At 50.9% G+C, this 27,529-nt stretch overlaps 9 protein-coding genes across 10 annotated transcripts; 6 read left to right on the top strand and 3 right to left on the bottom strand.

The window, feature by feature from the left end:
• Positions 1-319: 319 nt before the first annotated feature.
• On the top strand, positions 320-4,002 carry PV06_10716 (trehalose-phosphatase). The gene is made up of 2 exons (XM_016412291.1): positions 320-3,677; positions 3,731-4,002. Exons 1-2 carry the CDS (start codon positions 824-826, stop codon positions 3,775-3,777), a joined length of 2,901 nt encoding a protein of 966 aa, XP_016257305.1. The 5' UTR covers positions 320-823; the 3' UTR covers positions 3,778-4,002.
• Positions 4,003-6,424: 2,422 nt separating this feature from the next.
• PV06_10715 (uncharacterized protein) lies at positions 6,425-7,503 on the bottom strand (the record flags this gene model as incomplete). Its single annotated transcript, XM_016412290.1, has 1 exon — positions 6,425-7,503. The coding sequence occupies exon 1, from the start codon at positions 7,391-7,393 to the stop codon at positions 6,425-6,427; it is 969 nt and encodes a 322-aa protein (XP_016257304.1). The 5' UTR covers positions 7,394-7,503.
• A 303-nt stretch (positions 7,504-7,806) lies between these two features.
• On the top strand, positions 7,807-11,853 carry PV06_10714 (uncharacterized protein; the record flags this gene model as incomplete). The annotated part of the gene is made up of 2 exons (XM_016412289.1): positions 7,807-8,265; positions 8,332-11,853. The coding sequence occupies 2 exons, from the start codon at positions 7,807-7,809 to the stop codon at positions 11,851-11,853; spliced, it is 3,981 nt and encodes a 1,326-aa protein (XP_016257303.1).
• Positions 11,854-12,178: 325 nt separating this feature from the next.
• Positions 12,179-14,509, top strand: PV06_10713 (uncharacterized protein). Its single transcript, XM_016412288.1, has 4 exons — positions 12,179-12,357; positions 12,411-13,021; positions 13,073-13,200; positions 13,527-14,509. Exons 1-4 carry the CDS (start codon positions 12,260-12,262, stop codon positions 14,454-14,456), a joined length of 1,767 nt encoding a protein of 588 aa, XP_016257302.1. The 5' UTR covers positions 12,179-12,259; the 3' UTR covers positions 14,457-14,509.
• On the bottom strand, positions 14,432-16,334 carry PV06_10712. Of its 2 annotated transcripts, XM_016412287.1 has the most exons (2): positions 15,763-16,334; positions 14,432-15,693 (listed from the first exon to the last, which is right to left on the bottom strand). In XM_016412287.1, exons 1-2 carry the CDS (start codon positions 16,264-16,266, stop codon positions 14,641-14,643), a joined length of 1,557 nt encoding a protein of 518 aa, XP_016257301.1. In that variant the 5' UTR covers positions 16,267-16,334; the 3' UTR covers positions 14,432-14,640. The 2 variants fall into 2 exon arrangements, with proteins under 2 accessions (XP_016257301.1, XP_016257300.1); XM_016412286.1 differs by having other exon boundaries at positions 14,432-16,334.
• A 187-nt stretch (positions 16,335-16,521) lies between these two features.
• Positions 16,522-17,837, top strand: PV06_10711 (uncharacterized protein). The gene has a single exon (XM_016412285.1). The coding sequence runs from the start codon at positions 16,678-16,680 to the stop codon at positions 17,692-17,694; it is 1,017 nt and encodes a 338-aa protein (XP_016257299.1). The 5' UTR covers positions 16,522-16,677; the 3' UTR covers positions 17,695-17,837.
• Positions 17,838-18,738: 901 nt separating this feature from the next.
• Positions 18,739-24,261, top strand: PV06_10710 (uncharacterized protein). The gene is made up of 2 exons (XM_016412284.1): positions 18,739-19,376; positions 19,427-24,261. Exons 1-2 carry the CDS (start codon positions 19,047-19,049, stop codon positions 23,957-23,959), a joined length of 4,863 nt encoding a protein of 1,620 aa, XP_016257298.1. The 5' UTR covers positions 18,739-19,046; the 3' UTR covers positions 23,960-24,261.
• On the bottom strand, positions 24,171-26,065 carry PV06_10709 (uncharacterized protein). The gene has a single exon (XM_016412283.1). It carries the CDS (start codon positions 26,002-26,004, stop codon positions 24,850-24,852), a length of 1,155 nt encoding a protein of 384 aa, XP_016257297.1. The 5' UTR covers positions 26,005-26,065; the 3' UTR covers positions 24,171-24,849.
• A 176-nt stretch (positions 26,066-26,241) lies between these two features.
• Positions 26,242-27,366, top strand: PV06_10708 (uncharacterized protein; the record flags this gene model as incomplete). Its single annotated transcript, XM_016412282.1, has 3 exons — positions 26,242-26,671; positions 26,723-26,881; positions 26,933-27,366. 3 exons carry the CDS (start codon positions 26,242-26,244, stop codon positions 27,364-27,366), a joined length of 1,023 nt encoding a protein of 340 aa, XP_016257296.1.
• Between the last annotated feature and the right edge of the window lie 163 nt (positions 27,367-27,529).

The raw sequence follows: 27,529 nt of genomic DNA, 5'->3' as shown, positions 1-27,529 counted from the left end.
GAAAGGACAGAGAGCAGCTCAGCATAGATATGTACAATAAATCCGCTATCTTGGACATGTTAGGCGGCAGTGCTCCTTCGATAACGGTGTCTAACTGGCTCTTAGACGCTGGTTTCCGGGCGGGCTATTAGCTAACAGGCCCCTCTATTGCCCTCTTTGTGCAAGGTGCGACTACTGCAAGCGATTAGGTCCATTATTTCAAGCCTGTTCCTGTTGGCACCTCATCTGTCATCCCCACCACGTGCGTCATTCTTAAGAGCTTCGTGTCCCGAAAAAAACCTGCCGAACCGGCTTGAAGTTCTGTTTCGTGTTTCTTTGTATACAGAACATCGTCGTGGAATCGTGGAATCGTGGAATCGCGCGATGCACTGCTAGCAGCTTCTCCTGCCATGACGGCGTTAGTGTAACCCAAAGCACATACAATGGTCCCTTCCTACTTCCCCATGCTGAACCACAACGCGTAACGCGAAATTCATTCTCTTGGGCACCGCTCCGCCCGGGACATTGCTCCGGTTGAAGCCAATTCATTCCAACCCGACGTACTGTTGCTCACTGCTCACTGCTCATTGTTCACTATACTCTTCTACTCACTACTCGACAATCAATTCTTTCTTTTCTCTCCTCTTCTTCTTCTCTTCCACTTCTGATTGTGTCGTTACCCACCGTCTCTTTCCAGTCCATCCTCCGTCTTCCTCTCTACGTCCAACAGTCGCACCTCGACGTCTTCCTATTTTCCACCACCGGATTGTCTCTCTCAGAGCGATTTATCTGACACTTGTACTCCTCCTCGAGATATACTTGTCATTATCGCCCCTATGCTACAATGACGATCTTCGTTGCAAGCCTCTTCTTGCCGTATACGGTCAACTTCGATGGCCCGCCATCCTGGACTGGCTCGGGGCCCGAGTCCCCAGAGATACACAAAGCCGGCTCCAGCCTTCCAGTCAATGCCACTTCTCCAGTAGCCTTATCTCAGACACCCAAAGCAGACAGTCTATCCTCTGTCAGCCTGTTTACACCCAAGTCAAATGCGGCCATCCCCACAGCCCTCACCAAGACCCCAGACTCCTTGATTCAGACACCAGGAGCGACCACCGATCATGAGAGTATCTTCCGTCCTCATGTCCAGCGTCCCATGGCGCTATCCCTTCCATCGCACGTCAAGCAGAAACAAGAGCAGGGTCAGAAGGTGGTCGAGGAAAACATCCCGTCGGCTGCACGTCCAGTAACACTCAAAGAGCTTCGAGGCATCTCCCGCCACGATATACACTCTCCGGGATGGGGCAAGAGCTTTGTATGGAATCAGCCACCGTCGAGGGCCAAGTCACCTCCACCAAGTTCGATTCTAAAGCATGCGGCGGTCGAGGTTAGGGAGAAGGCTGCGGCTGTGCTACAGAAAGCCCAGAAGAAGTCGGGGCGAGGCGGGCATCGAAGATCAAGGACAGTCAGTCACGACCGCCGGTTTTCGGAATTCGACTACACTGTGGAGAAAGCAGTCATAGGCAACGGAGGCCTATTCAACGCCATTGATGCTGCTGCCGATGCCGATCTACTCGATGAGAAGTTGTGGGTAGGCACTCTGGGGTGTCCCATTGATGTCTTGGAAGACCACATGAAAGAGAGCATCGCAGAGAAATTAGAAAATGACTATGACTCTTTGGCAGTCTACGTCAGTGACAGCGATCTCAACGGACACTATGAACACTACTGCAAAACCATTCTATGGCCCGTCTTCCACTACCAGATCCCCGACCACCCAAAAAGTAAAGCATACGAGGACCATTCGTGGGTCTTCTACGTCAAAGTCAACGAAGCGTTTGCCGATCGGATAGCAAACAACTATAAGAAAGGAGATATCATTTGGATCCATGATTATCACTTACTGTTGGTGCCGGGCTTGCTCCGACAAAAGCTTCCCGAGGCTGAGATTGGTTTCTTCTTACATACGGCATTCCCATCATCTGAGATTTTTCGCTGTCTCGCAGTCCGATCAGAGTTACTGGAAGGTATACTCGGCGCCAACATGATAGGATTCCAGAACGATGAGTATGGTCATCACTTCCTGCAAACTTGTAGCCGCTTATTGAATGTCGAAGCCACCAAACATGGCGTCATCCTTGAAAATGGTCGTTTCGTCCATGTTAACACCTGCCCCATAGGGATTGACCCGAAAGCTCTCGATCAGCAACGCCGGGCACCAGAGGTACTCGACTGGGTCAAGACAATACGAGAAAAGTATCGAGGGAAGCGTATTCTCGTCGGGCGAGACAAGTTGGACAACATTCGGGGAGTTCGTCAGAAGATTCTCTCCTACGAGCTCTTCCTTAACAAATATCCTCAGTACAAGGATCAGGTGGTGCTCATCCAGATTGCCACTTCTTCTACCGAGGACCCTGAATTAAGCGCCACAGTTGCCGACATTGTTACTCGGGTCAACTCGACCCATTCAACCCTGGCGCATCAGCCACTGGTCTTCCTGAAACAGGACATTGACTTTGCACAATATCTCGCGCTTTTGACCGTGGCTGAGTGCCTGATGATTACCAGCCTGCGTGAAGGAATGAATCTGACCAGTCACGAGTTTGTCATGTGTCAGGACGGCAAATTTGCCGAACCCAAACATGGCCCACTTGTGCTTAGCGAATTCACTGGGTCGGCGACGGTCTTTGGGCACGACGCTATTCTGGTAAATCCCTGGCACTACACTCAGTGTGCCGAGGCCATCAAACAAGCACTTGAGATGTCGCCCGAAGAGAGAGAGCGTCGGTGGAAAGGGATGTACGATATTGTCGTGAACCAGAATGCCACGACGTGGTACGATCGCTACATGAAGGCTCTCAATCGTGCTTGGAAGGAACATTCGGTTCGAGAAGCGACTTCGGTGCCACGATTGTCCGTAAGTTCGGTCAAGTCGAAATACCAGAGCGCTTCGAAACGCTTAATCATTCTTGACTACGAAGGAACTCTAGCATCCTGGGGCTCTCCGGCTGACATCATCCTTACAACCCCGAAACGTGCCATCGATGTTCTGAATGACCTTATTGAGGACCCGAAGAACATGGTCTATGTGATGAGCTCGCGTATGCCGGAGGAACTGGAACGTTTGTTTAGCCCTGTGGGTGGTCTTGGAATCATCGCCGAGAATGGTGCCTATGTCAAGGCACCGGACACGGATGAATGGGAAGAGCTGGCTAACTCCGAACATGCCAAAGTCTGGAAGAAAGGAGTCCGCAGCATCTTACAATATTATGTAGACAGGATTGAAGGCAGCAGAATTGAAGAGCGGCATTCGGCTGTCGTGTTTGATTATGCCGAGGCCGAGGATGTGTCTGGAGCTTTCAAGCAAGCGGGCGAGTGTGCTAACCACATCAATGATGCCTGTCAGGGACAGAACGTCTGTGCGGTACCAATCGAAGACGGATTATACATCTCTGAAGTTGGGATCAACAAAGGACTCGCTGCTCAGATGATCACCGATAGTTTGGAAAAGCTGTATGAGACTCGGGGTGAATGCATGCCTGAATTTCTGATGGTTATTGGCGATTCGAGAGAGGACGAGTATGTTTTCAACTGGGCCCACAAAATGGAAAAGGCCGGCACCATCAAGGACGTCGTTACTGTGACTGTGGGAGCGAGGAACACCGAAGCTTCTGCAACCTTGACCCAAGGAGTGACTGGTAAGTTGTTCTTGTTGTCTAGTTTCCATGCCCAATGTGCTGACTCGTTACAGGCGTCCTGTCAATCCTCGAGAAGTTGGTCCGCATTTCACAAGGGTGAAGCAACCACTGCTCTACTCCACCGGGCCCATACTTGCAGAACTCTCCATGACATCCGTACACCATCCAGGGTCTTTCGTTGCGAAACTTTGACCAGAGTGTTGGTTATGAATGAATGATGGGACGAAACAAAACGTAATAGACAGAACTGCATCTCTTCGATACCCTGTGCATTACTATAGCGATAGAAGGAAAGAAGTGATTCTAGTGTATTGCAATTCAACACGTTGTATCAAATGCGTGACCGATTCTGCCAATATAATCTTCTTCTCAGATATAGCTAGCGAGCAGCACTTTCACCTGTCCATTTGATACTTGGAGCTTGAACTCAAAAGAGCCTCATCTAAGACGGCATCGAGTTTCTCAAAAGCGAGGCGGGAGCTTGGAGAGAATGTTTAGGTGCTCATACGTAACTTGCAATCACTAAATGTGAATGCCACAGTTTGATTTCTTGGCTACCTCTTTGAAGTCACAAGAAGTGCATACAACATGTCCCAATAGGAGGGTTCCAGACAGTAGAGTGGGCTATTTTTTATACCTCCAAGTCTACGCTATGCCTAATAAGGCAGGCACTTTTAACAATACTCCGTATCTGACCAAAGTGCTCTGCGGTTGGTTACCGAGCAGCAACTATCTTGGACACTCATACTTATGAGGACGGACATGATAATTTCGACTTATGATTATAGGCATCAAGCAACCAAAAAGCCTACCTAGTGGTAACCTGTTGACATCGGCGACGGGAGGAACGGAGGCGCTTGAAATTGCAACACTTCAGAAGGTGGAGGTGGGGACGAAGGACTGTGTCTCATTGGGACACTCTTTTCTTTTGGTGTGTACTTGGGGGATAATGTCAGATTTATTCCTCACAAGTTAAATTTCAGACGGTATCGTCCAAGACAACTTTGCTACCAAGTTCATAATCGGCTCAATGGAACAACTTTCCTAATTATCCATATAGATGATGAAAACTCTTTGTATCGTCCGAGGAGGGCTCAGATTAAGGTGTATAGTCGAGGAAGTTGGGAACTGCTAAAGATAGCCCCCTAGGGCTTGAGGTCTTAGCGTTTAGAAGCGCCATAGTTCTATCTCTTTCCTGTAACTATAACAGTAATATGGCTATCTAAGGGTTTACTAGGACTTTGATAATTTTCGGTATGAGGCACCACCCAACCAAAGATCTATCGCTGTCACAGCCGCATGAGATGCCAAACTCATCGTCATCTATAGTAACGCTGCGGCTGATAAAAGTGGGGCTATAGGAGATCTAGAATCTGGCACACAGACCATAAAGAGGTCGGGCGCAGCTTCCACCCCAGTTCTAGGGTGAATAGCCCTTCTTGGCATTCATACTTTCTGCTCAATTAGTATCGAGGATCATATTTCATGTTGTACAGAGTAACATGCCAAGGTCAAGGTTAAACCAAAATTCACCTAGACGCCTGTGAACAACCAGAAGATCAGAAGCAAGAAAGAAAGTTCAATAGTTTTCCTTTGGTACTACTACCATGTCCTACATTCTATTGCTGTCCATCGAGGGATGCATATCTGTTTCTCGACTATAAGACAGATGGAGATTCCGAGACGTCGAGAGCACCAGAAACATAGCTCTCTACAAACCAGGTCAACCATATACATCAAACCTCAATTGGGCCCATTCTACTGGCAATCTTTCACCCGTGTCTTTCAAAGCTACGCAGTGAACACTCCTTCATCAGAGTCAGCTCACAGGATGTTTTTCAACACGGCTTTCGGACTTCTAGTCCTGTCACAAACCATTTTGGCTTTGCCCTCCTATGACAAAAGTTCGCTCGTGAGGCGATACGACGATGGCGAAGGTCGAGGCACATGTTCACCCACGAATACTCCTGACGATAAGACAGGGGGGTCGCCAATTCAGACGTGCACGATATCGACAAAGTGTGGAGACTGCACGGCCAGCCTCTACCACGGAGTATCTCACCAGGACGACGGTTCGGACAATTTGGACTGCTACTCTGGGTCTATTCAGTGTTCGAGGGTTTGGAATCTCTGCAACGCAGAATTAGTGATTGGAAATTCCAAAAAGGTCAAGAGCGCCGACGTTGACAGTGGACTCTATGGCAGAGGCTCGGTCGACCTCAGGGACAGTGATACTTGGATGTGCGGCAAACAAGGGGAGACTCAGGAACCGTTCGGTATCTCCTTGTATTTGCACCGTAATATATACTGAGAGTGTTCGTCACCGACCCAGAGATACCCAGAGTATAGTCAGGGCAATTAGACTGGTCCAGTGGGATCAAAATGGTCGAGCATAAAGTTTCCACATAGAGGGTAACCAAATTTCTTCTCAACTCCCCATTCTTCCGGGTGCTCACTAGATGTTCTAGAAGCTCTGTGCGCACACACGGCCTCAGCAGAACTACAGGATCAGGAAATCCCATGCCGAGAGATCTAGGTTGTGAGGATCTAGGCAGAAACTGATCTGTGTGCCACCTATTCCTGGGGAGTGGGGGTGGTTGGTAGTTTGAGACGTCATCTGGACTACTCCATCTCTTGAGTGATGTTAAGTACTGTAGATTCTGATGAATTACATACCCAAGGCATTTATCTGAGATGCTGACCAAAACAGGTGCGATATCTTCTTGCCATTGTAGAAAGCCGTGACGCTAGCTCCCAAAGTCACCTCCGGTGGCGAACAAACCTGTAATCTCCTTCAGGCTCACACGGTCAAGCGAACAGCCCACCAGCCCAGGCACCGTGGGCGCGACACCCTGCGCTACCGCCAGCTTTTTCGCAGCTTGGTCCTGCATGAATTCTGGATCAAAAAAGATGGGTTCATCTTTCAAACCACAAACGGGTCTCAAAAAGGGCAGAAACACATCAGCGCGGAGGCGCAGCCGAGCCGCGAACTTGCGGCCAGGTGTGTAAGTGACGATCATGGCCACCTTAATCTCAGACGGGATGCCATCTTTCTGAATGTCGTCTTCTCTGATGACCCAGTGCAACGAGGAGGGCGGATCGTCCTCGACAATCCCGTGGATCTTAAAGCGCCTCTTCTTCACGTAAGTTGTTGAGGTAGAGCCACCCGGGGTCACGGCTACTGGGATGCTGGGCGCAGACACTTGCACACTGAGGCTGAGGGAATTTTGGACCAGTGCATCGGTGGTGGGACCTTGGAATTCTTTCGGCTCAAAGTCAAGCACCTTGGGCTGGTGAGTGGTGTCAATGTCAGCCTCGTGCGGGTTCAAATCCACATTTGCGGCATCTTCAAAGTTCATTTCGATCTCGGCACTTTTGAAGCGGTGACTGCTACGCTGTTGAAAGGACACCCGGACGACGACCAAGCAAGCGTCTGCCCCATGATATGTCCCGTACTTCGCAAAGGCGAAACGCGCTTGGAAGTGGTATTGGTTCTTGGACTCCTTGGCGGTTATCAAGTCCCTGGGTTCCGTCTCGTTGAGGTTTCGGTATATACGAGTGCCCAGCTGCCCGGCTCTGAGATCGTCGTCTTCGAGTGGGATCGAGAACGCGACGCATTCTTCTACGTCTTCTTCGAAGTCACCGTCGAGATCGATGGCAGGGAAGGTGGGTTCTCTGTCCACAAGGATCGTGGAGGCGGTCGCAGGGTGGGCCATCGCCCTCCGTACTCCGTACGCACGGGCGCAATAGGTTCGGTAAGAAGCTTGGTATTCAGGAGTTCCGCATCCGAAAGCTTGACGGTGAGTTTTTCTGGACGATAACAACCTCCAGCAGCGTTCTACGAGACGTTTCCCGCAGGTATGGACACTCAAAGCAAGAAATCGGAACCCCTCATCAAGGTAACGACTAGAGACGGTCTAGAGCTTCAGCCACCGGTGGAGGGGCAACAATACGCGAGGCTGAATGCTGTTTTTTGCGAAATGTCTTGTAGACAAAATAAAACCGTCAGCTGGCCTCACCAAACAATACATCCGCCTTCCAGCTCAAGTTACGGCCCAGTCCCAAGGATTGAGATGCCTTTGTGGTGGTCAAGAAATTGTTTTTCGAAGTTCTGACCCTTTTTGGTACTATGGCTGACGCATCAACACCACCTCCACCACCACCACCACCATCACCAACAACGTGGGGAGCTTTTTCATCGTTGTACAGCAACCTGTCTGCCGCCGAGGTATGCCACCTGGAGAAAGCCATCGAGCTCAGATATCTAGGCAGATATGATGACGCAGAAATCATTTACGCGAACGAGCTACCACCTGCCCGTCAGAATCCGGTTATCGCCATAGAACTTGCGACGATACACGAACGGACCGGTGACGAGCCTTGCCGAGCGCAGATCTTCCGTGAGACTCTCGACGCTATTGAGCAAGGCGAGATCACTCCTCCCGAAGATGTCCATCGTTACCTGCGTATACTGCTTGCGAGTTCTCACCTATATGTCCTTGGCCAACTTCGTCTCGGTTTCGAAGAGGCCCGTGGTCTCAGAACTTGGCTCCTCGATGTTGAGCCACATACATATACAGACACAATGGTTTGTCATCCTGCATTTTCATCTGATGTGGTGTAGCTGAGTCCGCTGACTATCGGCTGGGCCCAGGTTGCAAGTGTATGCGAGTACCACCAGATCATTCGACAGACTAGGAAGGCCTCGAACTGGTGTGGTCCCGAGGATGGCGACTTGCCTCACACAGGTGGCAAAGAAGCATTGGCTAGCTTGCAACACCTTCGAAAGCTTTTGGTGGCACAGGGGAGGATCAACTTGGCAGGCATGGTCGCTGTACAAGAATCCAAAACGGCAAACGGCATGGATGCTTGCTCCCCGTATCGAGAGCTTCTTGATGCTAAACAAGTTACCGACGTCAATGATGACCGCCCTTTGTTTTACAAGAATTTGACACACCAGCTATTCCTTTCAGAAGCAATGTTTGCTGCAGGGATGTCGCACCACGGCCATGCGCTGTTCCAGGCTGCTTGTGATGAGATGACGGCAAGTGAGGCAATATACGGCCAACCCAACCGTTTTTGGATTTTAGCCGACTATACTCGTGCGGAGATTTTCCCTGCTAAGCCAGGCCTGCAAAGGGTGAGCCAGTATCATGACTTGGCCATGCTAGCAGAGAGTCGCCGAGAAAAGGCTATTCAACGTTGGGGCTTGATGCAGGCGTATCAAGCCAGCGAGAAACTCGTCGAGTCTGAAGAATCGCGTAAAGATACCGAAGGAGCATCCCGTATTCGTCAAGCGTCACTGCATCAGTATCTCCATTTTGAGATGACCGTCACGCGCTCTCCATATTTCTCTGCAGCTTGCTTGGGGACTGTCGGCATGCATATGAACTCTAACGATCAGGCCGCCGAATGGCTGGAATACCATCGCGATTTCTGGAACACTTGGCCTGAATTCGACATACCACTCCTTGGACGACGTTTGTTCGACGAAGCTTCACGTGCTTCGAGGGCGACTGGAGACTTTGAGTCTGCTGGACTGTATGATCAGCAGCGAGACCAGTTTCTGAAACATTGCTCCTTCATCGTGTCGAGCAGTGACACCAGGCAAGACGACGTGTTTGTGGAAGACGCGCCCGATGACCACTTCAGCGAATGGATGCAAATCCCTCCAGGAATGAATCATGACTCCCCTCTGGGAGAAAGATTTGAGTGGATCTCTGCTAAGCTGATTCTCCGCTGGATCTCTAACGACTTGACGGCCAACTGTATCACTATGCAAGACATAAGGAGTATCCTCGCAATTAGCCATGAGTCTATAGAGGAAATGGAATTCGAGGACCGTCCTCTTGCTTTCATTTCTAGCATTGCGCCTCACGAATTGCGGAGCCGTATCTTTGGTCGAAATGGTGTGCCAACTCGGCAAGAAGAGTGGGGGAAATGGTTCGAAAACGTAGAAACCTGGCTGCAGCGCAAAGGCCGCCCGCCCTCGAATTTGCACCGTCATCATCTTCTGGAACAGATCATGGAAGCCCGAGTACTTGGGTATCAGCGTTGGGCAGTTTCCCTACCACACTCAGGCCCTGTTGCTGCCGAATCTATCCTGAATCAGCTACAAATGGCGGATAAAAGGTTAAGGCTCTATGAGACAATAGATCCTAGCCTAGTGAATCTGCACAAGATACAAGCGTGCAAATCCTGGAAGGCCAGCGCCCTTATGCTTCTCGCAAACGATCCCGAGCTGCGAGAACGGGGGCTCGGTACCATTGAAAGCCTTAGAGAAGCGTCCTTAATGTTCGAGGAGCTAGTTTCGCAATCTAGAACACCGGGGAGGCTGAGATACTTGTATCGCCATCTTGGATCACTTGGACGTTGCGCCTGGATGAGATATTTTTGGTACAAGGATGCGACGCCAGAACTGGGAATGCCTTATTGGGAGGAGGCAGATGATGTCTTCCGGCGGCTTCTCTCAGGTAGTGCCTACCTGGCAGATTTCCAATGTTTTTTTGCAAAAAACTTGCTACAGGAAGAGTTGGATCATGCACAAGTCTTCAGCAACGGATTGAAAGTCTCGCTGGTTTCTTGGTTGACCTTCCTACAGACAAAGGCAGAAGAAATACGGACGGATCGCTTGGCCGTCGTGGCTCTACCGCGCTACCAGGAACTCGTTCGAAACTTTGTCAAATGGAGCCAGAGGGCCAAGGCACGCTGCCTGACCGATGTCCTTGGTCTCGGAGCACAGTTCCCTCGGTCAATGATGCAGGAAATCGAGGCATCCCCAGCGGCAATGGGCCTCGTTGAAGAAATGCGAGCTCTCGAGGCACAGCTTGGTTCTGCGCATCTGAGTGAAAAGATAAAGATTAGAGCTGATTTACGCAAGCTTCAAGAAAGCATGCGGCAAGAGGAGACGCTTGTCCCCTTCTTAGACGTACTCGAAGGCGTCACCGTCAGGCACGAAGAACTGCAGCAGATGTGTCAAGGCCTGGACGAGTCCGTGATTTTCCTTGACTGGCTTCATATATCATGGTACGACAACTGGGATATAGGCTGCGCATTGTATGAAAACGGCATCTTCGTTGACTTCATCTACTGCAACAAGTTGAAATTGCGGGACATCAAGACATGGGTTCAGAGCTATCTGGAGCCCGATCCTCGTATCTTCGACATGGAGGAGGATCTCAAGTTTTGCCCGCTAAACAGCGTTTCAGCCAGAAAGCAACTCAAGATCTTGGAGCCACTGGCAGCAGTCTTCGAAGTGATTCCGGCCGACTGGCTCGTCGTCATCTGTCCGACATACGACTTGTGTCGAATTCCCTTCCATGCAATCGAATTCAAAGGACGGCCGCTGATCGAACGTAACCCCATCATCTACTGTCAAAGCCTGACGATTCTACGGCTCTGTCAACTTTCACGGAACTCGATGCTGGAGGACATGGCTACCGAGGATTTCCGGCCCGTGGCGTTCAACCCCTTGGGAGAAGATGTGGACACGTCGAAAACTGTGGCCGATCTTGCCACTCGCCTAGGAACCGTCACTGAGGACCTGAATCAGTATTCGAAAGAAGATTTTGTGCGACTTTTGTCTGAAGCGTCTTTGATCCACTTCCATGGTCACGTCCGTTTTGATCATGATGATCCTTTGAAACACCATCTGGAGCTCAAGCCTGTTCCGCACGATGAGAATCAATGCCTTGGACCAGCAGATATCCTGACGGCGCAAGAGATATTTGGTATCAAGCTACGAAAAGGAGCCCACATCACCACAATCAGCTGCAAAAGTGCTCGAACGGCGGTGACAAACAACCATGAGCTCCTTGGATTGGCTGCTGCGTTACATTACGCCGGTGCCTCGTCAATAGTGTCAGCATTGTGGAATATCCACAGAAACGATGGGAGAAGGTTCTCGAGGGCTTTTTATGATGCATTGATACGGGAGATGCAGGTGCCTTCGCCCAGCAAGCCCTACATCAACCTTGCAAGGATAATGCAAAAGGCTGTCCTTGCTGTCAGACGCGACCCAGACGGAAGGATTCAAGCGCCATACCGTTGGGCAGGACTTGTCTTGCACGGTGCTTGGTTGTATCCTCGGATCCCAGATCTTGAACTGGAAACAAGCTCGAATCCTGACCTTGATCCTCACCCATTATCACACTCAGATCGACGTGGAACCTGGTGAACGACAAGCGCGGGGATTTTCCTTGACACTGGACCGAGCGAAGTGCAAAGAGTTCTGGACCAATATAAGAGTTGGTAGTCCGTAAGAGATGAAGATCTATATAGCGCGGTAAATAAGCCCTAAAATATTTTAGGTTAGTCGCCTAGAATGCCACTAAAAGTCTTGGTGACATTATGCAACTCTAACCTTAGCGCCTATTTCAACAGGCATGGGAAGCCCATAAGGTCACAAAAATTATTTTTAATCGGGAAGGTTACCCGATGGTCGCCGCTGGCAAAGTAACTTTTTTTTCCAAGGCGAAACTCCGATTTCTGCGTCCGACAACTGTACCACACTTGCTTCAAGAGATTTGTGTCAGGGCAGTCTAACACCAGAAGACTAAAGGCCAGACAAGAAACCCATAGATATGGGTGCCCGCAAGAAGGAAGCTGCCCGCCGGGAACGGCAGGGCACTTCGACTGATGGCATGGCCAACGTCAAGGTCAAAGGCGAGAACTTTTACAGGTATGCTGAGAAACTCTGAGTGATCCTCTGGTTGTTGCTAAAGATTTCCTTAGAAATGCCAAAAAGCTACGAACGTTGAACATGCTGAAAGACGGCAAAGCACAACGAAATGCAGAAGGGAAAATCACAAAAGCCGCCTCATACCAATCGCGAGAAATTCCTAAGGCACGCGTCGAACCGAATAGGAAATGGTTCGGCAACACCAGAGTCATATCGCAGGGAGCCTTGGATTCCTTCAGGCAGGCAGTCGCCGAAAGAGCAGCCGACCCATACCAGGTGCTTTTGAAGACGAACAAATTGCCCATGAGTCTGATCCGGGACAATGAGAACACGAAGAACGGGGTGAAACAGCACCAGGCAAAGATTGCAGTCGAGTCGGCGCCGTTCTCGGACACCTTCGGCCCAAAGTCTCAACGCAAGCGGGTTAAACTGAGTGCGAGCTCCGTGGCTGACTTGGCCGACGAGTCGGTAAAGATGCACGACAACTATCTTGAGAAGCTGGAAGAGAATAAACTGCTTAGTGGCAAGACAGCGGAAGAAATGCAAGGACAGGATGATGGCGAGCTCACCACTGCAAGGGAGCCCATCTTCTCAAAAGGGCAGAGCAAACGTATTTGGAACGAGCTCTTCAAAGTCATCGACTCCTCAGATGTGGTCATTCACGGTATGTTTCACGCACCGAAACGAGTTGTACTCTTGACTCACGACTATTTAGTACTCGATGCTCGAGATCCGGAGGGTACAAGATGTCGCAGTGTGGAAAAATACATCCGCGAAGAAGCACCACACAAGCATTTGATTTTCGTCCTAAACAAATGCGACTTGGTACCTACTAAGATCGCGGTAAGTCACCTTTCTTCCTTGCCTGATGCGGAATTATGTCTGTCGTCTTTTCTTGTTTTCCTTCATCTTTCCATCGCTAAGTCAAGGCGCCTTTCTGCATTCCTTTGCAAATTTCTCAATGATAGTCGCCTGTTACAGCTTTGGTACATTAAGCCGCACTCTGCCATCTTCTTCGGGAGGTGGTACTAGACTCTGGTTCCGTCTTGGAAACTCGGTCGCCACGGTGCATCGCGTGTTTCGTTTGAGTTGAGTTGTGCTTCTCTTTTTCATAGCAAGGCTCTTAGTAATGTCTCACACAATACTGATCTTTTCTCCACCTCCCACAGGCTCAATGGGTGAGAATGCTTTCCAAGGAATATCCCACGCTGGCGTTCCACGCGTCGATGACGAACAGCTTCGGCAAGGGGTCCTTGATCACCCTGTTACGACAGTTCTCGGTGCTGCACGCCAGCCGAAAACAAATCTCCGTGGGCTTCATCGGATACCCAAACACCGGCAAGTCGTCCATCATCAACACCCTCCGAAAGAAGCGCGTGTGCACTGTGGCGCCCATTCCCGGCGAGACCAAAGTCTGGCAGTACATCACGCTGATGAAGAGGATATACCTCATCGACTGTCCTGGTGTCGTGCCGCCCAGTCAGGGTGACACGGAGGAAGACATCCTGCTACGTGGCGTGGTGCGGGTGGAGAACGTCGAACATCCTGCGCAGTACGTCGAGGCTGTTCTACGGCGGGCCCAGACGCGCCACATTGAAAGGACGTACGAGATCAAAGCGTCCGACTGGAACGACGATCCTATGGAGTTCCTCGCCATTCTCGCCCGAAAAGGTGGTCGTCTTCTCAAAGGCGCTGAGCCGGACGTCGATGGCGTCGCCAAGATGGTGCTGAATGATTTCCTCCGTGGGAAGATCCCTTGGTTCACGCCGCCTCCGAGGAGCGGCGAGGCAGCCCAATCGTCCACGGCCGATGACTCTGCCGAGGTCGTAGAAGGCCGCGAAGGCAGACTGGGCGAGATGCCTGGAAAGAGAAAAGTGGATGTCTCGGGCGTTGACCAAGACGACGAGGAAGAGGCGGACGACGATGACCAAGAGTCACAAGCGGAAGATGCTTCCGATTCGGCTGAGAGTGGTGATGACGATGACGATGAAGAATCAGGCTCTTCAGACAAGGAAGTGGATGACTTTGAGCAGTTTGACGACGATGACGATGCTACGAGTAACGACACGAACGAGGACGATGGGGGCACTCGAGTATAGAAAAAAAATAGATAGTCCACAACATACATCCAATACTTGATCCGAGATCCGAGCAAAATTGCTGCTTAAAAGCCAAAACTATAGTTCTACTTTTTGTCTCAGTCGTTCTCTACGAGTGCTCTGTCTTGGATCAGCAAGAGAAAATATTGGGCTAGTCTATCTCCATGGACCGCTGTTCTCTAAATCAATCAGTCACGGCCCTCCATCCGCCTCTAGGTTTATACCCGACCAGCCCCTCGTCGCTGGCGACATCCTTGGCCAAGCGTCCAGTCAGGACACTAGTTTCCACGTCTCGACCGCGGACGTAGAACGGAGCGAAGCCGCCTAGTTCCCCGCCGTCGATGTCGTCGGTGGTGTTCCGGGGTCTTTCCCAGACGCGCCGGCCGAATTCGATACGGTTGGTCGGGCGGACGCGGTCGAGGGACAGGTACCATCTCCGCTGGTGGATGGAGTTGATGCTGTTCGTGGCGCCCGGGTAGGCGTTGTTCAGGCGGATAAGATTGTCTTCGTCTTCCTTGGCCTTTGAGAATGATTTGGTCACGTCGTCCGGTTGGTGGTGTACTTCTGCTACGAACGAACTCATCCTTGTCTCTTCGCCGTCTTTGTCAAAAAGTCCTGATGCCGCCTGTACCCCAGGAGGCCCAGTAGTGGTGGACGAGGAAGGCAGACGGTCGAGAACAGCAGGTCTGCGCGACGAGAAAGGCGGAGGGGAAGACGCTTTGCGTAATAGCGACGAGACATTACGTTTGAACTTGGGGGCGTGTCTCTGCTTGTTGGTCAAGGTCTTCTCGAGTGAACTCTGACTTGATTGATCGTGCGTCGATGCTCGGCTTGGTTCCGAAGGCGACCTTTCTGTATCCGAGTCTGACGTTTCAACGTGGTGGTCCCGACGATCAGCCGCATTGATAGCTGGCCGAGATTTCCTTCGACGCTTGTACGCTGGTGGGTCGGGCTGGACTAGTCGGTTGTTTTCACGTGTCAAACGTAGATTGAGTGTATAGGTTCTCGGTAATCGAGATCCATGTAGACGGAGCCTGATCTTACGATTCTGAAAGGCACGATGCAACTTTGTCGGCTCAGATTCGCGGTCGCGTGGCCAGTCAGGCTCGGACATGGACTCTGATCCAGAGTCACTGATTGCGGTGTTGGCCTCTGGCAGGGGCAGGATTTCGTACTCTCCCGTGTCCCACAGCAGCATCGTTCCTGTTTCGTAAGAGGCTGTCTCGATCAAATGGTTCTGTTCAGTGCGTGGTGAGATGGATGATTCTGTTGGGGGCATGTTATGTTTTTGGAAACTAGCACCTACCCATAGATTGTGTACCCTGGTTTCCGTCGCATTACGATTCAATTTCCTGCTGTTGGGATCTCCCGGTAAACCATACATGATGGCAAAGCTGATGGAGCTTGTCGCATTGCATTGCAGTCGGAGATCATAGTGAGTGCCGGCGATGGGATGATCATGTTGATGGACGACAAAATGATGGCCCCTGTCACTCAGGTTTCTCTGATACAGGTCTAGCCATTTCTGATGTGACAATCGAGGTTGACCACGGACGAGAGGCCGCTGCGCCGCCAGAAGTTTGGATGAGAAGAATGCGACATGGTCTTCGATCTCGACCTCGCCTGCCTCGACTGCTGCAGCATCCGACTTGCTGCGAACCGAATTAGATGGAGGCTTACTTAGTCGGCGAGGATTGGTTGGCGGAGGCGAAATGGTTCTAGTGAGCGAGGCTGGGGGCGAGATCTCCCAAGACTGGTTTTCTGGTTTGACAAAGGGATTCTCGATGACGTTTGATCTCTGTCTTTTCATCAAGATTGCTCGGCATTTGGAATGATCGGAGTGGTGATAGTCCGTACCGTACGCGAGCAACAACTGAGAATCTGGTACCTTCGTAAGAGAAGTCGAGCATGAATCTCGCAGATGGTACGGAATAGTAGAAGGGGGTTAATCCGCATGTCGACGTCATTACATAACGCGGGCTTTGATGACTAACACAATAGCAATGGCTGATTTGCCTGCGCCATGTTCCGCACTTCGTCGTCGACAAATCTCGTCGCTTACACAAGAATTGGTAAAGCCCATTTTCCTCTTTGAATGGGAGTAAAGAGGTAACAAATCAATGACCAGATGTTGTATAACAGCCACATGGACCTTCTCGTATCCTCCACCACGCTCTAGTTGTTTTCTCAGGTCTAAGTACTTATATCTCCTTCCTGCTCGATGCTGTCCAGTTTTCTCCATCAAAAAACCACACTCATCACAACAGTAACCGCAGTACTCGCAGCAATTACAGCCGTTTACATGCTCAATAGCAACAACCCCACCACTTCAACTGAACAATCTATGAAAGCTACGAACAACTTGAGAACAGCCATGTCCAGCCTCTCCCACGCAAAGATCGTCCCCCGGCCCTCCAAAACAAGAGGCGGAGGGGACCATGGTTGGCTGAAAACAAAACATACCTTCTCGTTCGCTGGTTGGCATGATCCTCGATACATGCAGTTTGGATCCCTCCGCGTCCTCAATGAAGATCGAGTCGAACCAGGCCAAGGCTTTCCTACTCATTTCCACCAAAACGCCGAAATCTTCAGCTACATCCTTTCCGGCGAACTAACACATCGGGACTCGATGCAGAAGAGAGGCGCTGAAAGCACAGACAAGGACAAATTCTTCCGGATGCGTCCCGGCGATGTGCAATTCACGACTGGGGGGAAGGGCATTTCCCACAGCGAGTTCAACGAAGACAGCCAAGGCACCAACGAATGGACGCATTTCCTCCAGATATGGGCCTTGCCTTGGAAGAGAAACCTCCCTCCCATCTACCATACCAGCACATTTTCGGCCGAGGAAAAGCGCAAAGGATTCGTGACGATCATCACTCCGTTGAAAGCAGGTGTCAATGCCAGCTTGGAGGAGGAAAAGGCCGCTGTTCCGGCGAAGGATGGCACCATCCCCGTCCATGCAGATCTCGTGTTCTCAGCAGGCATTATACCGGCGGGCGATGCGTTCACCTACACAGTCGGCGGAGGAGATGCAGTCACTTCCAGATCCGACCGAAAAGTGTATGTCCACTTTCCTGAAACGAAGAGTGGAAAGTCCAAGATCAAATTGGACGGCCGAGAAATCTTGAATGAGGGGGATGGTGCATATGTGACTCATGTGAATGCTGGCGATGCACTAAAGGTGGAAAGCATCGGGGAGGTAGAAGCCGAAGTCGTCATCATCGACTCGGAGTAATTGTGAAAGGAAAGACTCATTTGTTTTGAGGCTCTAGCCAAAGAGAGAAACGATACCCGGAGAATTTGGATCTGTATGGAATAGCAATTTTATCGCGACAGGAGTCTAGGTAGTGAATAACATTGTGTCTAGTTGAATTAAAATCTATGATAGAAAGTGTTTGTCTCAAATAATACTTGAATAATATCCATGTTGAGTATCGTATGTACTCGTACTTAGCTGTGAGGGACCGTGAATAGCGTTCTTTATCTCGAACTTATGGAACCATGAGCTCGTTGATCCCTGCTAGTCTACACGGTGACTCATTCGTAAACGGACCTAAGCGTGCAGAAACGTCAAAAATATACCAATGATGAGAGGAGATTGTTGATGAGCTGCCTACCAAGGTAAGTAAGGTATTGTAGCTGTTAGCAAACCCCGTACAGTGTCCCATATGCACCGGGAGCTTCTCGTCCGTAGTTTCGCCTGGCCGCTAGTTATGTACTGTAGCTCTAGCTGCGGTGGCTTATGACTCGCCCCGGGCGCGACAAATTACCTACTAGTACTCCCGTAGATATCTTAGATACCTACTCCGTATTGAACAATACCTAAGCCATGTGGGCGCCCGAGTTCGCCAATCTTCAGCCAATGCACTGCGGTGTTTTTGGCCACCGGTTGGCCCTAACTTTTAGGCACCTAAAGCTTACGAGTGGAACGGAGCAAACCAGGTACTGTAAGTACCCAGGTAGTTTAGGGTAGGTACAAGTAGGTACGGTACTGTAGACCTCGAGGTCGCATACCTGTAGTCAGGTACTCGTAGCTAAGATAAGGCACCTAGCGACTCCGTACACCGCAGTACAAAGTACTGGACCCTGATGATGGCTGGTGAGGGCGTCACTTTTCTGTTCAACTTGTACAGAAAATACGAATACAATAGGCTTTCACCGCCGACCTTCCCGTTATGACGATCCCTGTCGTTTCAATGTCACCTCTCCCGTAACCAGAACCACAAACAGAACCACCATGATATAATTCTTCTAAGCCTACTAGTACTCGTAGCCACGCAAAAAAAATCCTAGATCCCAAATACACTCCTCCAGTGGCAACAACTTGATCTGTATTCCTCGACTCATCTCACCTTCATTCACCAGTTTCTAAGAAAACCTCACAGCCTCGCTTGTCACTCTTTTCAACCTACCCACCTTTGCAGCAAGCCTCGTCATACGGTCAGTTTGCCACACCGGTCGAATATTAAATTTCACGGCCCAACTCCCCATATTTCTCCTTCCCTTGTAACTCTGAAAAGAACCCGACGTCAAGGCCAGAATGTTTGTCAAGCCCATGATACCTTAGTCGATTGGGGAACAGTCAGCATGGCAGTGCATCATACCACGGTGTCCGTCGCCATCTCAATAACAGCATTTGCGGTTGTAACACTACTTTCCATTCCGGCCCTCTACCAGATCATAACTCGATTTAGAGCCAGAAAAGCTCAGTATCAACACCTGTCGGGGATTTACGAAGACAAGGATGGTGTTGCTACAGAGGAATCCCAGGAAGCCTTCTCCGACTTCATCCCACGTTTAATTCTAATTCTACTTTCAATTGTTGTTTGTCTGGATGCTTTGGCATCCGCTGTTATAATCACGACTCGACCCGATCTTCCTCTGACGATCGAGCAATGGCTGCAATTTGGAACTTGGGTGAGTTGACCATATCGGCCATGAGTAAGCATTTTTCTGACACCTGCCAGCTGTTTATCTTCTTTCAAGCCATAGTCATCTTTGTGACACCATCATCTATACACCGGTACAACCTGGGAATCTGGTCTGGCCTTTCAAGTGTGTTTGTCGCGATCGCAGTGGCTGTTGAGAACATTTCGCTATGGAAATCCCGGGCTCATCCGTTGCCAAAGAATGCCCATCTTGTCCTTTCGATCGTGCAGTTTGTGGCCGGTCTATGTTTGGTCGTCGCCAGTCTCTCCATACCCCGGCGGCCGGATGTCTATCATAACGGACAATACGTGGATCGCCAGAATACTGTGTCAGTGCTGGAGAAATTTACATTTTCGTGGCCATCTCCGCTCCTAGCATTCGCAGCCAAAAACAAAGGCCTAGATTACGACGACCTGGCCGAGATCGACCATGACTTGCGCTCAAGAGAACTTAGGAGAAGGTTTGATGCAATTGGCTACAAGGACAAGCTGTGGAAGAGCGTTTTCTGGTCTCACAAACGGGCCTTTATCCAGCAATGGTGTCTCCAAGCAGTTTGTTCTATTACTGAATTCCTCCCGCAAATCGCCCTTTACTTCATTTTACGTACTCTCGAAGCACGCGATCAAGGTGTTGATGTCGGGTTGACTGCTTGGCTGTTGGTCATTGGACTGGGTGCTGCAGTCACGTTCTCATCCTGGCTTGAAGCTTGGATGTTCTTCATTGTCTTCATGAGACTAGGAGTGCCAATCTATGAGCAGCTGTCTGCCGTCGTTTTTGGCAAAGCCATTCGACGCAAAGATGTGAAGGGCGCAGGGAAAAAGTCAGAGGAGCTGGAAGCCGATACCGAAGAATCGAATGAAGGCCCAGTCATCAACAAAGGGGCAGGCCAAAAGGGAGAAGATCGGGCGTCTGAAGACGATCAAGACGAGGATTTCAAGAAGTCTCGTCAAAGCACCATCAACCTCGTCGGTGTCGACTCCAAAAGAATTGCGGACTTCGCAACGTTCAATTACATTTTCCTTGGCTCTGCGATCAAATTGATCTTCGCCTTCACCTTTCTGTACAATCTGATCGGTCCAATTCCTCTGCTTGCAGGCTTGGTTGCTCCTGCGATCATCATGCCAATCAATATCATTGCTGCGAGGCGCTACTCCAATGCGCAAGACGACCTGATGAAACATCGGGATCAAAAGATGGCTGTTGTAACGGAAGCCTTACAAGGAATACGCCAGATCAAGTTCAGCGCTTTGGAGCGAAATTGGTACGAAAAGATCCTAGAGACGAGAAGAAAGGAGTTGAAGACGCAATGGCAAGTCTTCATCTATGACACTACGCTTATTAGCATCTGGATTTTTGGCCCGGTCATGCTGGCGGCTATATCGCTGGCAACGTATGCTCTTATACACAAGGAGCTGACTGCTTCGATCGCCTTCACAACGATTTCCGTTTTCGAGGCAATTGAGATGACACTGGCAGTCATTCCAGAAATGGTAACTGACCTTCTGGATGCCCTTGTTTCTGCTGCCCGAGTTCAGGAATACCTCGATGCACCGGATCGTGTCGAGTACAGCAAACCTGGAGACAGAGTCTCATTTAACGCCGCAACCATCGCATGGCCCTCCGATCATCCGGAGGAGGAGGATCAACAGTTCACTTTGAGCAATCTCAATATTGAATTCCCAAAGAAGGAGCTCAGCGTCGTTTCCGGTCGGACAGGGTCTGGAAAGAGTCTACTGCTCGCATCCATAATTGGCGAAGCTGAGGTCCTCAGTGGTACCGTCACTGTCCCAAAGCCACCCTCGGCCGAACAGCGACACGATGAAAGTGCCAATAAAGCGAATTGGATCATGGACTCTTCCATCGCTTTCGTTGCGCAGATCCCATGGATCGAAAACGCCACAATTCGGGATAACATTCTCTTTGGACTACCCTTTGACAATCATCGGTATCAAAAAGTGCTGTCTGCATGCGCGTTGACAAAGGACCTGGAAATGCTTCAGGATGGGGAGCTCACAGATATCGGTGCAAATGGTATCAATCTTAGTGGGGGTCAGAAGTGGCGAGTCTCCTTTGCTAGGGCTCTCTACTCACGAGCCGGGATACTTGTCCTTGACGACATATTCTCCGCTGTCGATGCACACGTCGGTCGTCACCTCTTCGAACAAGCCCTTGCAGGTGAACTTGGCCAAGGTCGGACGAGGATCCTGGTAACACACCATGTCGCCCTCTGCCTGCCCAAGACGAACTATAGCGTTCTCCTGTCCAACGGTACTGTGGAACAAGCCGGTCGTACCGAGGATCTCCGCAGATCCGGCAAGCTCAAGAGCATTCTTGCTGAGGACATCGAAGAGCAAGAAAAGGACGAGGACGATTTCGATCGTGAGCAGGCACTGACCATTGACGACGGAGGTGGCCTCCAGAAGATGTTCAGCAATCGCTCTCGTCGAAAATCAGCGCTGAGTGATGCCAACCTCGACAGTGAAGATCTTTCTCGACGTCGTTCTCACGCAATCGCAGAGGGCGCGAAGACACCAAAGAAGTTCACCGAGGATGAAAAAAGAGCAACAGGGGCAATCAAGTATCAGATCTACGCTGCCTATGTCCGGGCCTGTGGTGGCTTTGGGTACTGGTTCTTCATCCTCGTCGTCTTCACCCTCTGGGTCGCTGTGTACCTCGCTCGATCATACTGGATCAGCGTCTGGACTCGCGCATACAGGTCCGAAGCGGTTACCTCATTCCACGCTTTCCACCAGGACAGCCACTTCATGCAGCAGCCCATCAACGCTTTCCGTTACATATCCTCTGAACTTTCCACGACCACAATGGACCCGAACCTTACTTACTACCTCGGCGTCTACCTTGCCATCTCGCTCGTGGCGTGGCTCGAGGGCACGGTTCGATACTTTTTCGTGTTTGTGGCCTCCATCCGCGCCTCGCACACCATGTTCGAGAACCTCGCATTCGCGGTTCTTCGCGCTCCGCTCCGCTGGCTCGACACGGTCCCTCTAGGACGCATCCTCAACCGCTTCACGAGCGATTTCAACATGCTCGACAGTCGTATCAGCATGGACTTGGCATTCATGTTGCACAACATGATGCATGTCCTATCGGTCGTGATTGCGGGGCTGTTTGTATCGCCGCTCATGATCATCTTCGCTCTCGCGTTACTGGCAATCTGCATGTTTTACGCTCTCCGGTACCTCGCAGGAGCCCGGGAGGTGAAGCGTCTCGAGTCGAACGCAAAGTCTCCCGTCTTTGAACAATTCGGAAGCGTGCTCATGGGAATCGGTACGATCCGCGCCTTCGACAAATGTGATGCGTACCTGGATAAGATGTACTCTCGTATCGACCGGCACGCGCGGGCGTATTGGCACCTCTGGCTCTTCAACCGGTGGATGGGCTGGCGCTTGAACATGGTCGGCGCGGGTTTCGCGTGCGTGACGGCCGCACTGATCGTCAGCATCACTTCGATCGACTCCAGTCTGGCTGGTTTTGCGCTGAGTTTCGCGCTTGGCATGTCCGAGGGCGTCATCTGGTTCCTCAGACAGTACAGCAATGTCGAGCTGGACATGAACGCCACGGAGCGTATCGTCGAGTACAGCAACATCCGCATCGAGAATCAAGGGGGCGTCGATGCGCCGGCCGCGTGGCCGACCGAAGGAAACCTCGAGGTTCAAGATCTCGTCGTGGCCTATGCGGACGACTTGCCACCGGTCTTGAAAGGCCTTAGTTTCAGCGTGCGCCGGAACCAGCGTGTCGGTGTCGTCGGAAGAACGGGAGCCGGCAAGTCGAGTCTGACGCTTGCGTTGTTCAGATTTCTAGAGGCACGTGCCGGGCAGATCGTGATTGACGGCGTGGACATTTCAAAGATCAAGCTTTTTGACCTGAGAAGTCGGCTGGCCATCATCCCGCAGGACCCCGTGTTATTTTCGGGTTCGGTCAGGACCAACCTCGACGCTTTCGACCAGCACACGGATGAAGAATTGAGGGAGGCTCTGGCAAGGGTTCACCTGGTGTCTTCGGCGTCGACCGGCCCGAGTGGAAGTGCCACGCCGATCGCTGCTGCGGACGGAGACGCAAGTGGTGGCGGTGATGGCGTACGGGACTCCAACACCAACATCTTCAAGAGCCTGTCGAGCAAGATCTCGGAGGGGGGCCTGAACCTGTCCCAGGGCCAGCGACAGCTGTTGTGCCTCGCGCGGGCGATCGTGTCGAGGCCCAAGGTCATGGTGCTCGACGAGGCCACCAGCGCCGTGGACATGGAGACGGACGCCCTCATCCAGAGGTCCATCCGCGAGGAGTTTACCGACAGCACGCTGATCGTGATCGCCCACCGGCTGAGCACCATCGCCGACTTTGACCGCATCCTCGTGCTCGGGGAGGGCAAGGTGCTCGAGTACGACGAACCCAAGAACCTCATGGCCAGGGAAGGAGGCGTGTTCAGGGACATGGTCGAGACCTCGGGTGAGAGGGCCGAGCTGGAGAGGATTATCGAAAGTGGCCATAATTATCATCAGGAAGGGAGCTCGAGTCCAAAGCGAAATCAGGACGGGGAGGCGAGTTCGAGCTGATACAAAAGGAAAACAAGTGTGTGCCTGCACTAATAGGGGTTTCCGGACCAAGGAGAGGGGAGAGATGCTGGGGAAACACTCCGGTATCTACCTAGGTAGCGAGCGAGCCAGTCATGGGCTGTAATTGCTCCCAACAAAACATCAAAAGGCGTCTGGATTGGTCGTAATTTACTGGTAGTCTGTAGGAATGGAATTCAAAAAGGTGACAAGACTTGAGAGCCACAGCGGAAAAGATGCTCAAAAGATGGCAAGATACTGAAAAGGCTACACAATTTCTGTAATGAAGTCATGATACAGATTTCTACGTTCAACAGGCCAGAGTTTGGCTGTTCTTTACAGCCATATACTGCCTCACTTGACAATCGGTCTCTCACGATATCCGCACCCGACATTCTCGATGGCTTTCACTCAAAGGTGGCGCTTGTGGCATTTTCATCAGGGTACTTTGGTCCCTGGACCATGCACGGCACCCTGCACAGCCGGGGAGAAGCCCATCAAACCCAGATCTTAATAAATGAGGCCGTTCAGTGGACACACTTTTGCTGCCACAATGCGCTCATGACAGCAGCGTGGTTTATACCTGCAGACAGACAAGACATGTTTCTTCTGCTCTGAATGACGCCGTAGCCATGAAGGAGGCTCCTTCACTTGTCTGACGCAGATACGTTGGATACTCGAATCCAGACTCCAGAGATGTGTACATATTATGGAGGGGAGCAGCTTCTGTTGGATAGGATTTGGAAACTCCAAGGATATTCCTTCGTGTGGAGAGGATTGTTCCTGGAATTCACTGCACATTCAGTGGCATGGTGAGAGGAAGAATGTTCAAACCACCGGCACAACAAGATCTACTCGTTTCACGTCTGTGAGACGTACGAGTATCATCAATGTCATAATTCAGTCTTGCTCATGACATTCTCATTCCTCTTGATTTTCCTGGCCGGCAAGGCTTCAAAAAAGCCGTCCAGTTCCATATATTCAGCGGCAAATGCAGTCGTGAGGAGTGCCCAATCTTCGACCACGTTGATATCCAGATGTTCAGCATCATCTCTCATGGTATGCCACACGGACGGAAAGCGTGCAGGGATGAGGTGCAGGACTTGAACCCCTCGGGCAATAAATGGTATATGGTCGTCTTGCATGATATAACTGTTGAACACACCGGTCTCCTTTTTATCCTTCTCCGTCAACCATTTGCGTTTCGACGCGCTTTTGAACAAGCCCAAATCCCGCAACCTCTCTTCGGCTTCTGCCATCTTGACGTATGACCAGTGTGAGGAATGCTGCCACGACGGAATCGGCAGATCCTCTGGTGAACCGAGCAGGTCCAATAATACAAATAGCTCAATCGAGTCGAGGTAGTTTTTGTAGATACTCGTGGCTGGGTGCATCGTATGCTCCCACTCTTCGGCGAGAGATCGAGCACCGTATATGCTGTCGGTAGCGGTCCAACTATGAAATGCCTCTTCGCCGTCAAGAAGCAGGACCTGAATGCCCTTATCTTCCTCAAAGTCTAGATCGAGTTCATCTTGAGCCTGTACAGAGTCCCACTTCTTCGTCAGGGCTGCGTCGATGGCTCTGACCGCATGCATGAGCATGGCACACGGCGCAGCAGAATCTGTGGCTCCGATAAAGCCATCTGGTTTGTATTTTGAATCATAGTGAGCCACCAGCGTCAAGCGACCGACATTCCCCGTTTGCGCCCATGGAGGATCCCTTGTTGCGATCAAATTCACAAAAGGAACTTCCTTGTCGCCATGAGTCGGCGTTTTCGAGGACGAGTTCTGCAAAGTCACTGTCCAGTCAGGGAGGGAAGTCCGGAAGAAGTCGACGAAATGCTGGAGGACTTGTGCCGACCCCGGTGTGCCTGGAACCCGGGGGATCAATATCGGTGCTAATAAATTGCCCGTCCGTATATCGAAATCAGCAGTGTCCGGTCGAGGGAGTCGGTTTAGGATGGTGTCATTGGACAAGGGTGTGTATGCGATAACATTGAGGAAGAGAAGGACCGAGGTCAACAACCATCTCGTCGACCACCGCCACATATTGCGAGGGACGTTGACATGCGCAGGATTATATCATGCCTGCGAGATGTTTGTAGCCGGCATAGAAAACGGCGATCGATTCGGTGTGGATGGAGACATTGTCGTTGTCGATGCGTTCTTCTCTCTCGGCGCAGTTTCCTTTGTCGTTTTCACTATTTACCGCATGTCGGGGAAATTCTACGAACGCGCAGACCAAAAAGCAGTCGACACTGTGACAAGTCTACAGCGACCAGATTCATGCGAGGTCTACCTCTGATCTTCGTCGCGGAGGTCCGCCTAGCTTTCCAATCCTGTTCTAGACAACATGTTGCGTCCAGGAAGACCCAATTCAGTACTTTCAGGCCACTGCTGAAGAAGTCTCCTCCGCGCAGAAAGGTCGAGGCGCCCATTCAGGTAGTGCACAGTCAGCTCCGAGCACAGAAAGAAGGCTCCGTCAGCACCAGAGGAGCAAAAGATAATGCGGTGGCCAACGGACAAGCTGGGAGCAGCAAAGACCTGGTCGCGGTTCAAGAGGGAGGGAGAGCTCTTCAAGATGGCCGAAAGGTCGAGGTGCCATACAAAGTCATACCAAGGGCCGACATTACTCCAAACTTGACCCTATCGCCAAAAGAACGACTGCACATTGAGCAGCTCACGCGGAACCTGCCCCCTCGAACCGAGCCAAAAGGTAGATATATCAGTGCTGGACTATAGATGGACAAAGGTTGACTGGAGGCAGTGTACAAGAAAAAGCTACGAATATACAGCGTAGGAAATGGCAAGATTTATGCCATCACCTTCTTGCGCTTCGCCGCCATCTTTGCTCTGTGCTTGACCACGGTTGTGGTAGCACCAGCTCACTGGCTGAATGGCAGCTCCATCATCACCGTCGCTGGATGTACGTTGTTCTTACGTTTCTACGAGTCCAAACTGACGTGTAGTCTTATAGTGTGGTTGGCTGGGTTTGTACCGTTCGCCTTCATTCATTGGACACTGAGGCCAATGGTGACTGAAGTCTTTCTAAGACTTCCACAGTCCGCACAACATTCGCCGAAGGCTGCAATGGCGTATGCTACAAATCTGCCTGCTGACGCCGTACTGGACATGCGGTTTATGAGGGCAACAACATTGTCTGACTATATATCCGTGCGACTAGACCATACGAAGCCGGTCATGAGCTATATTCGTCCTGTAAATTTCGAATGGGTGGGACCATTCGTTCACCGGGGAGGTTTCCTCAGACCAAATCCAACCCAGTTCTATGTTCGTGCAGAGTCGGCTAAAGGAAGAGCGGCTTGGGATGTCACTCCTGGGATCTGGAAACAGGTCTACGAGCGACTCACTGGAAATGAAAGCAGTTCTGTGGCTCGATGGAGGCGGTGACCAGCAAGATACAGCGTATCTGCGGCCTTGACGACTTCACCTACGTTTCACTTACTTCTCATACGTGCCTGGGCGGTGTCAACAGGAACAATTTATCCACCTACTTGAACTCACTTGCTCGCATTATTGGTTCCCGTGCACTCTCTTACTTATTTCACTCCTC

Source organism: Exophiala oligosperma (assembly GCF_000835515.1).
Source record: "Exophiala oligosperma strain CBS 72588 unplaced genomic scaffold supercont1.15, whole genome shotgun sequence".
Taxonomy (NCBI): domain Eukaryota; kingdom Fungi; phylum Ascomycota; class Eurotiomycetes; order Chaetothyriales; family Herpotrichiellaceae; genus Exophiala; species Exophiala oligosperma.
The sequence above is the reverse complement of the archived record's forward strand: the minus strand, read 5'-3'. Positions and strand labels throughout refer to the sequence as shown.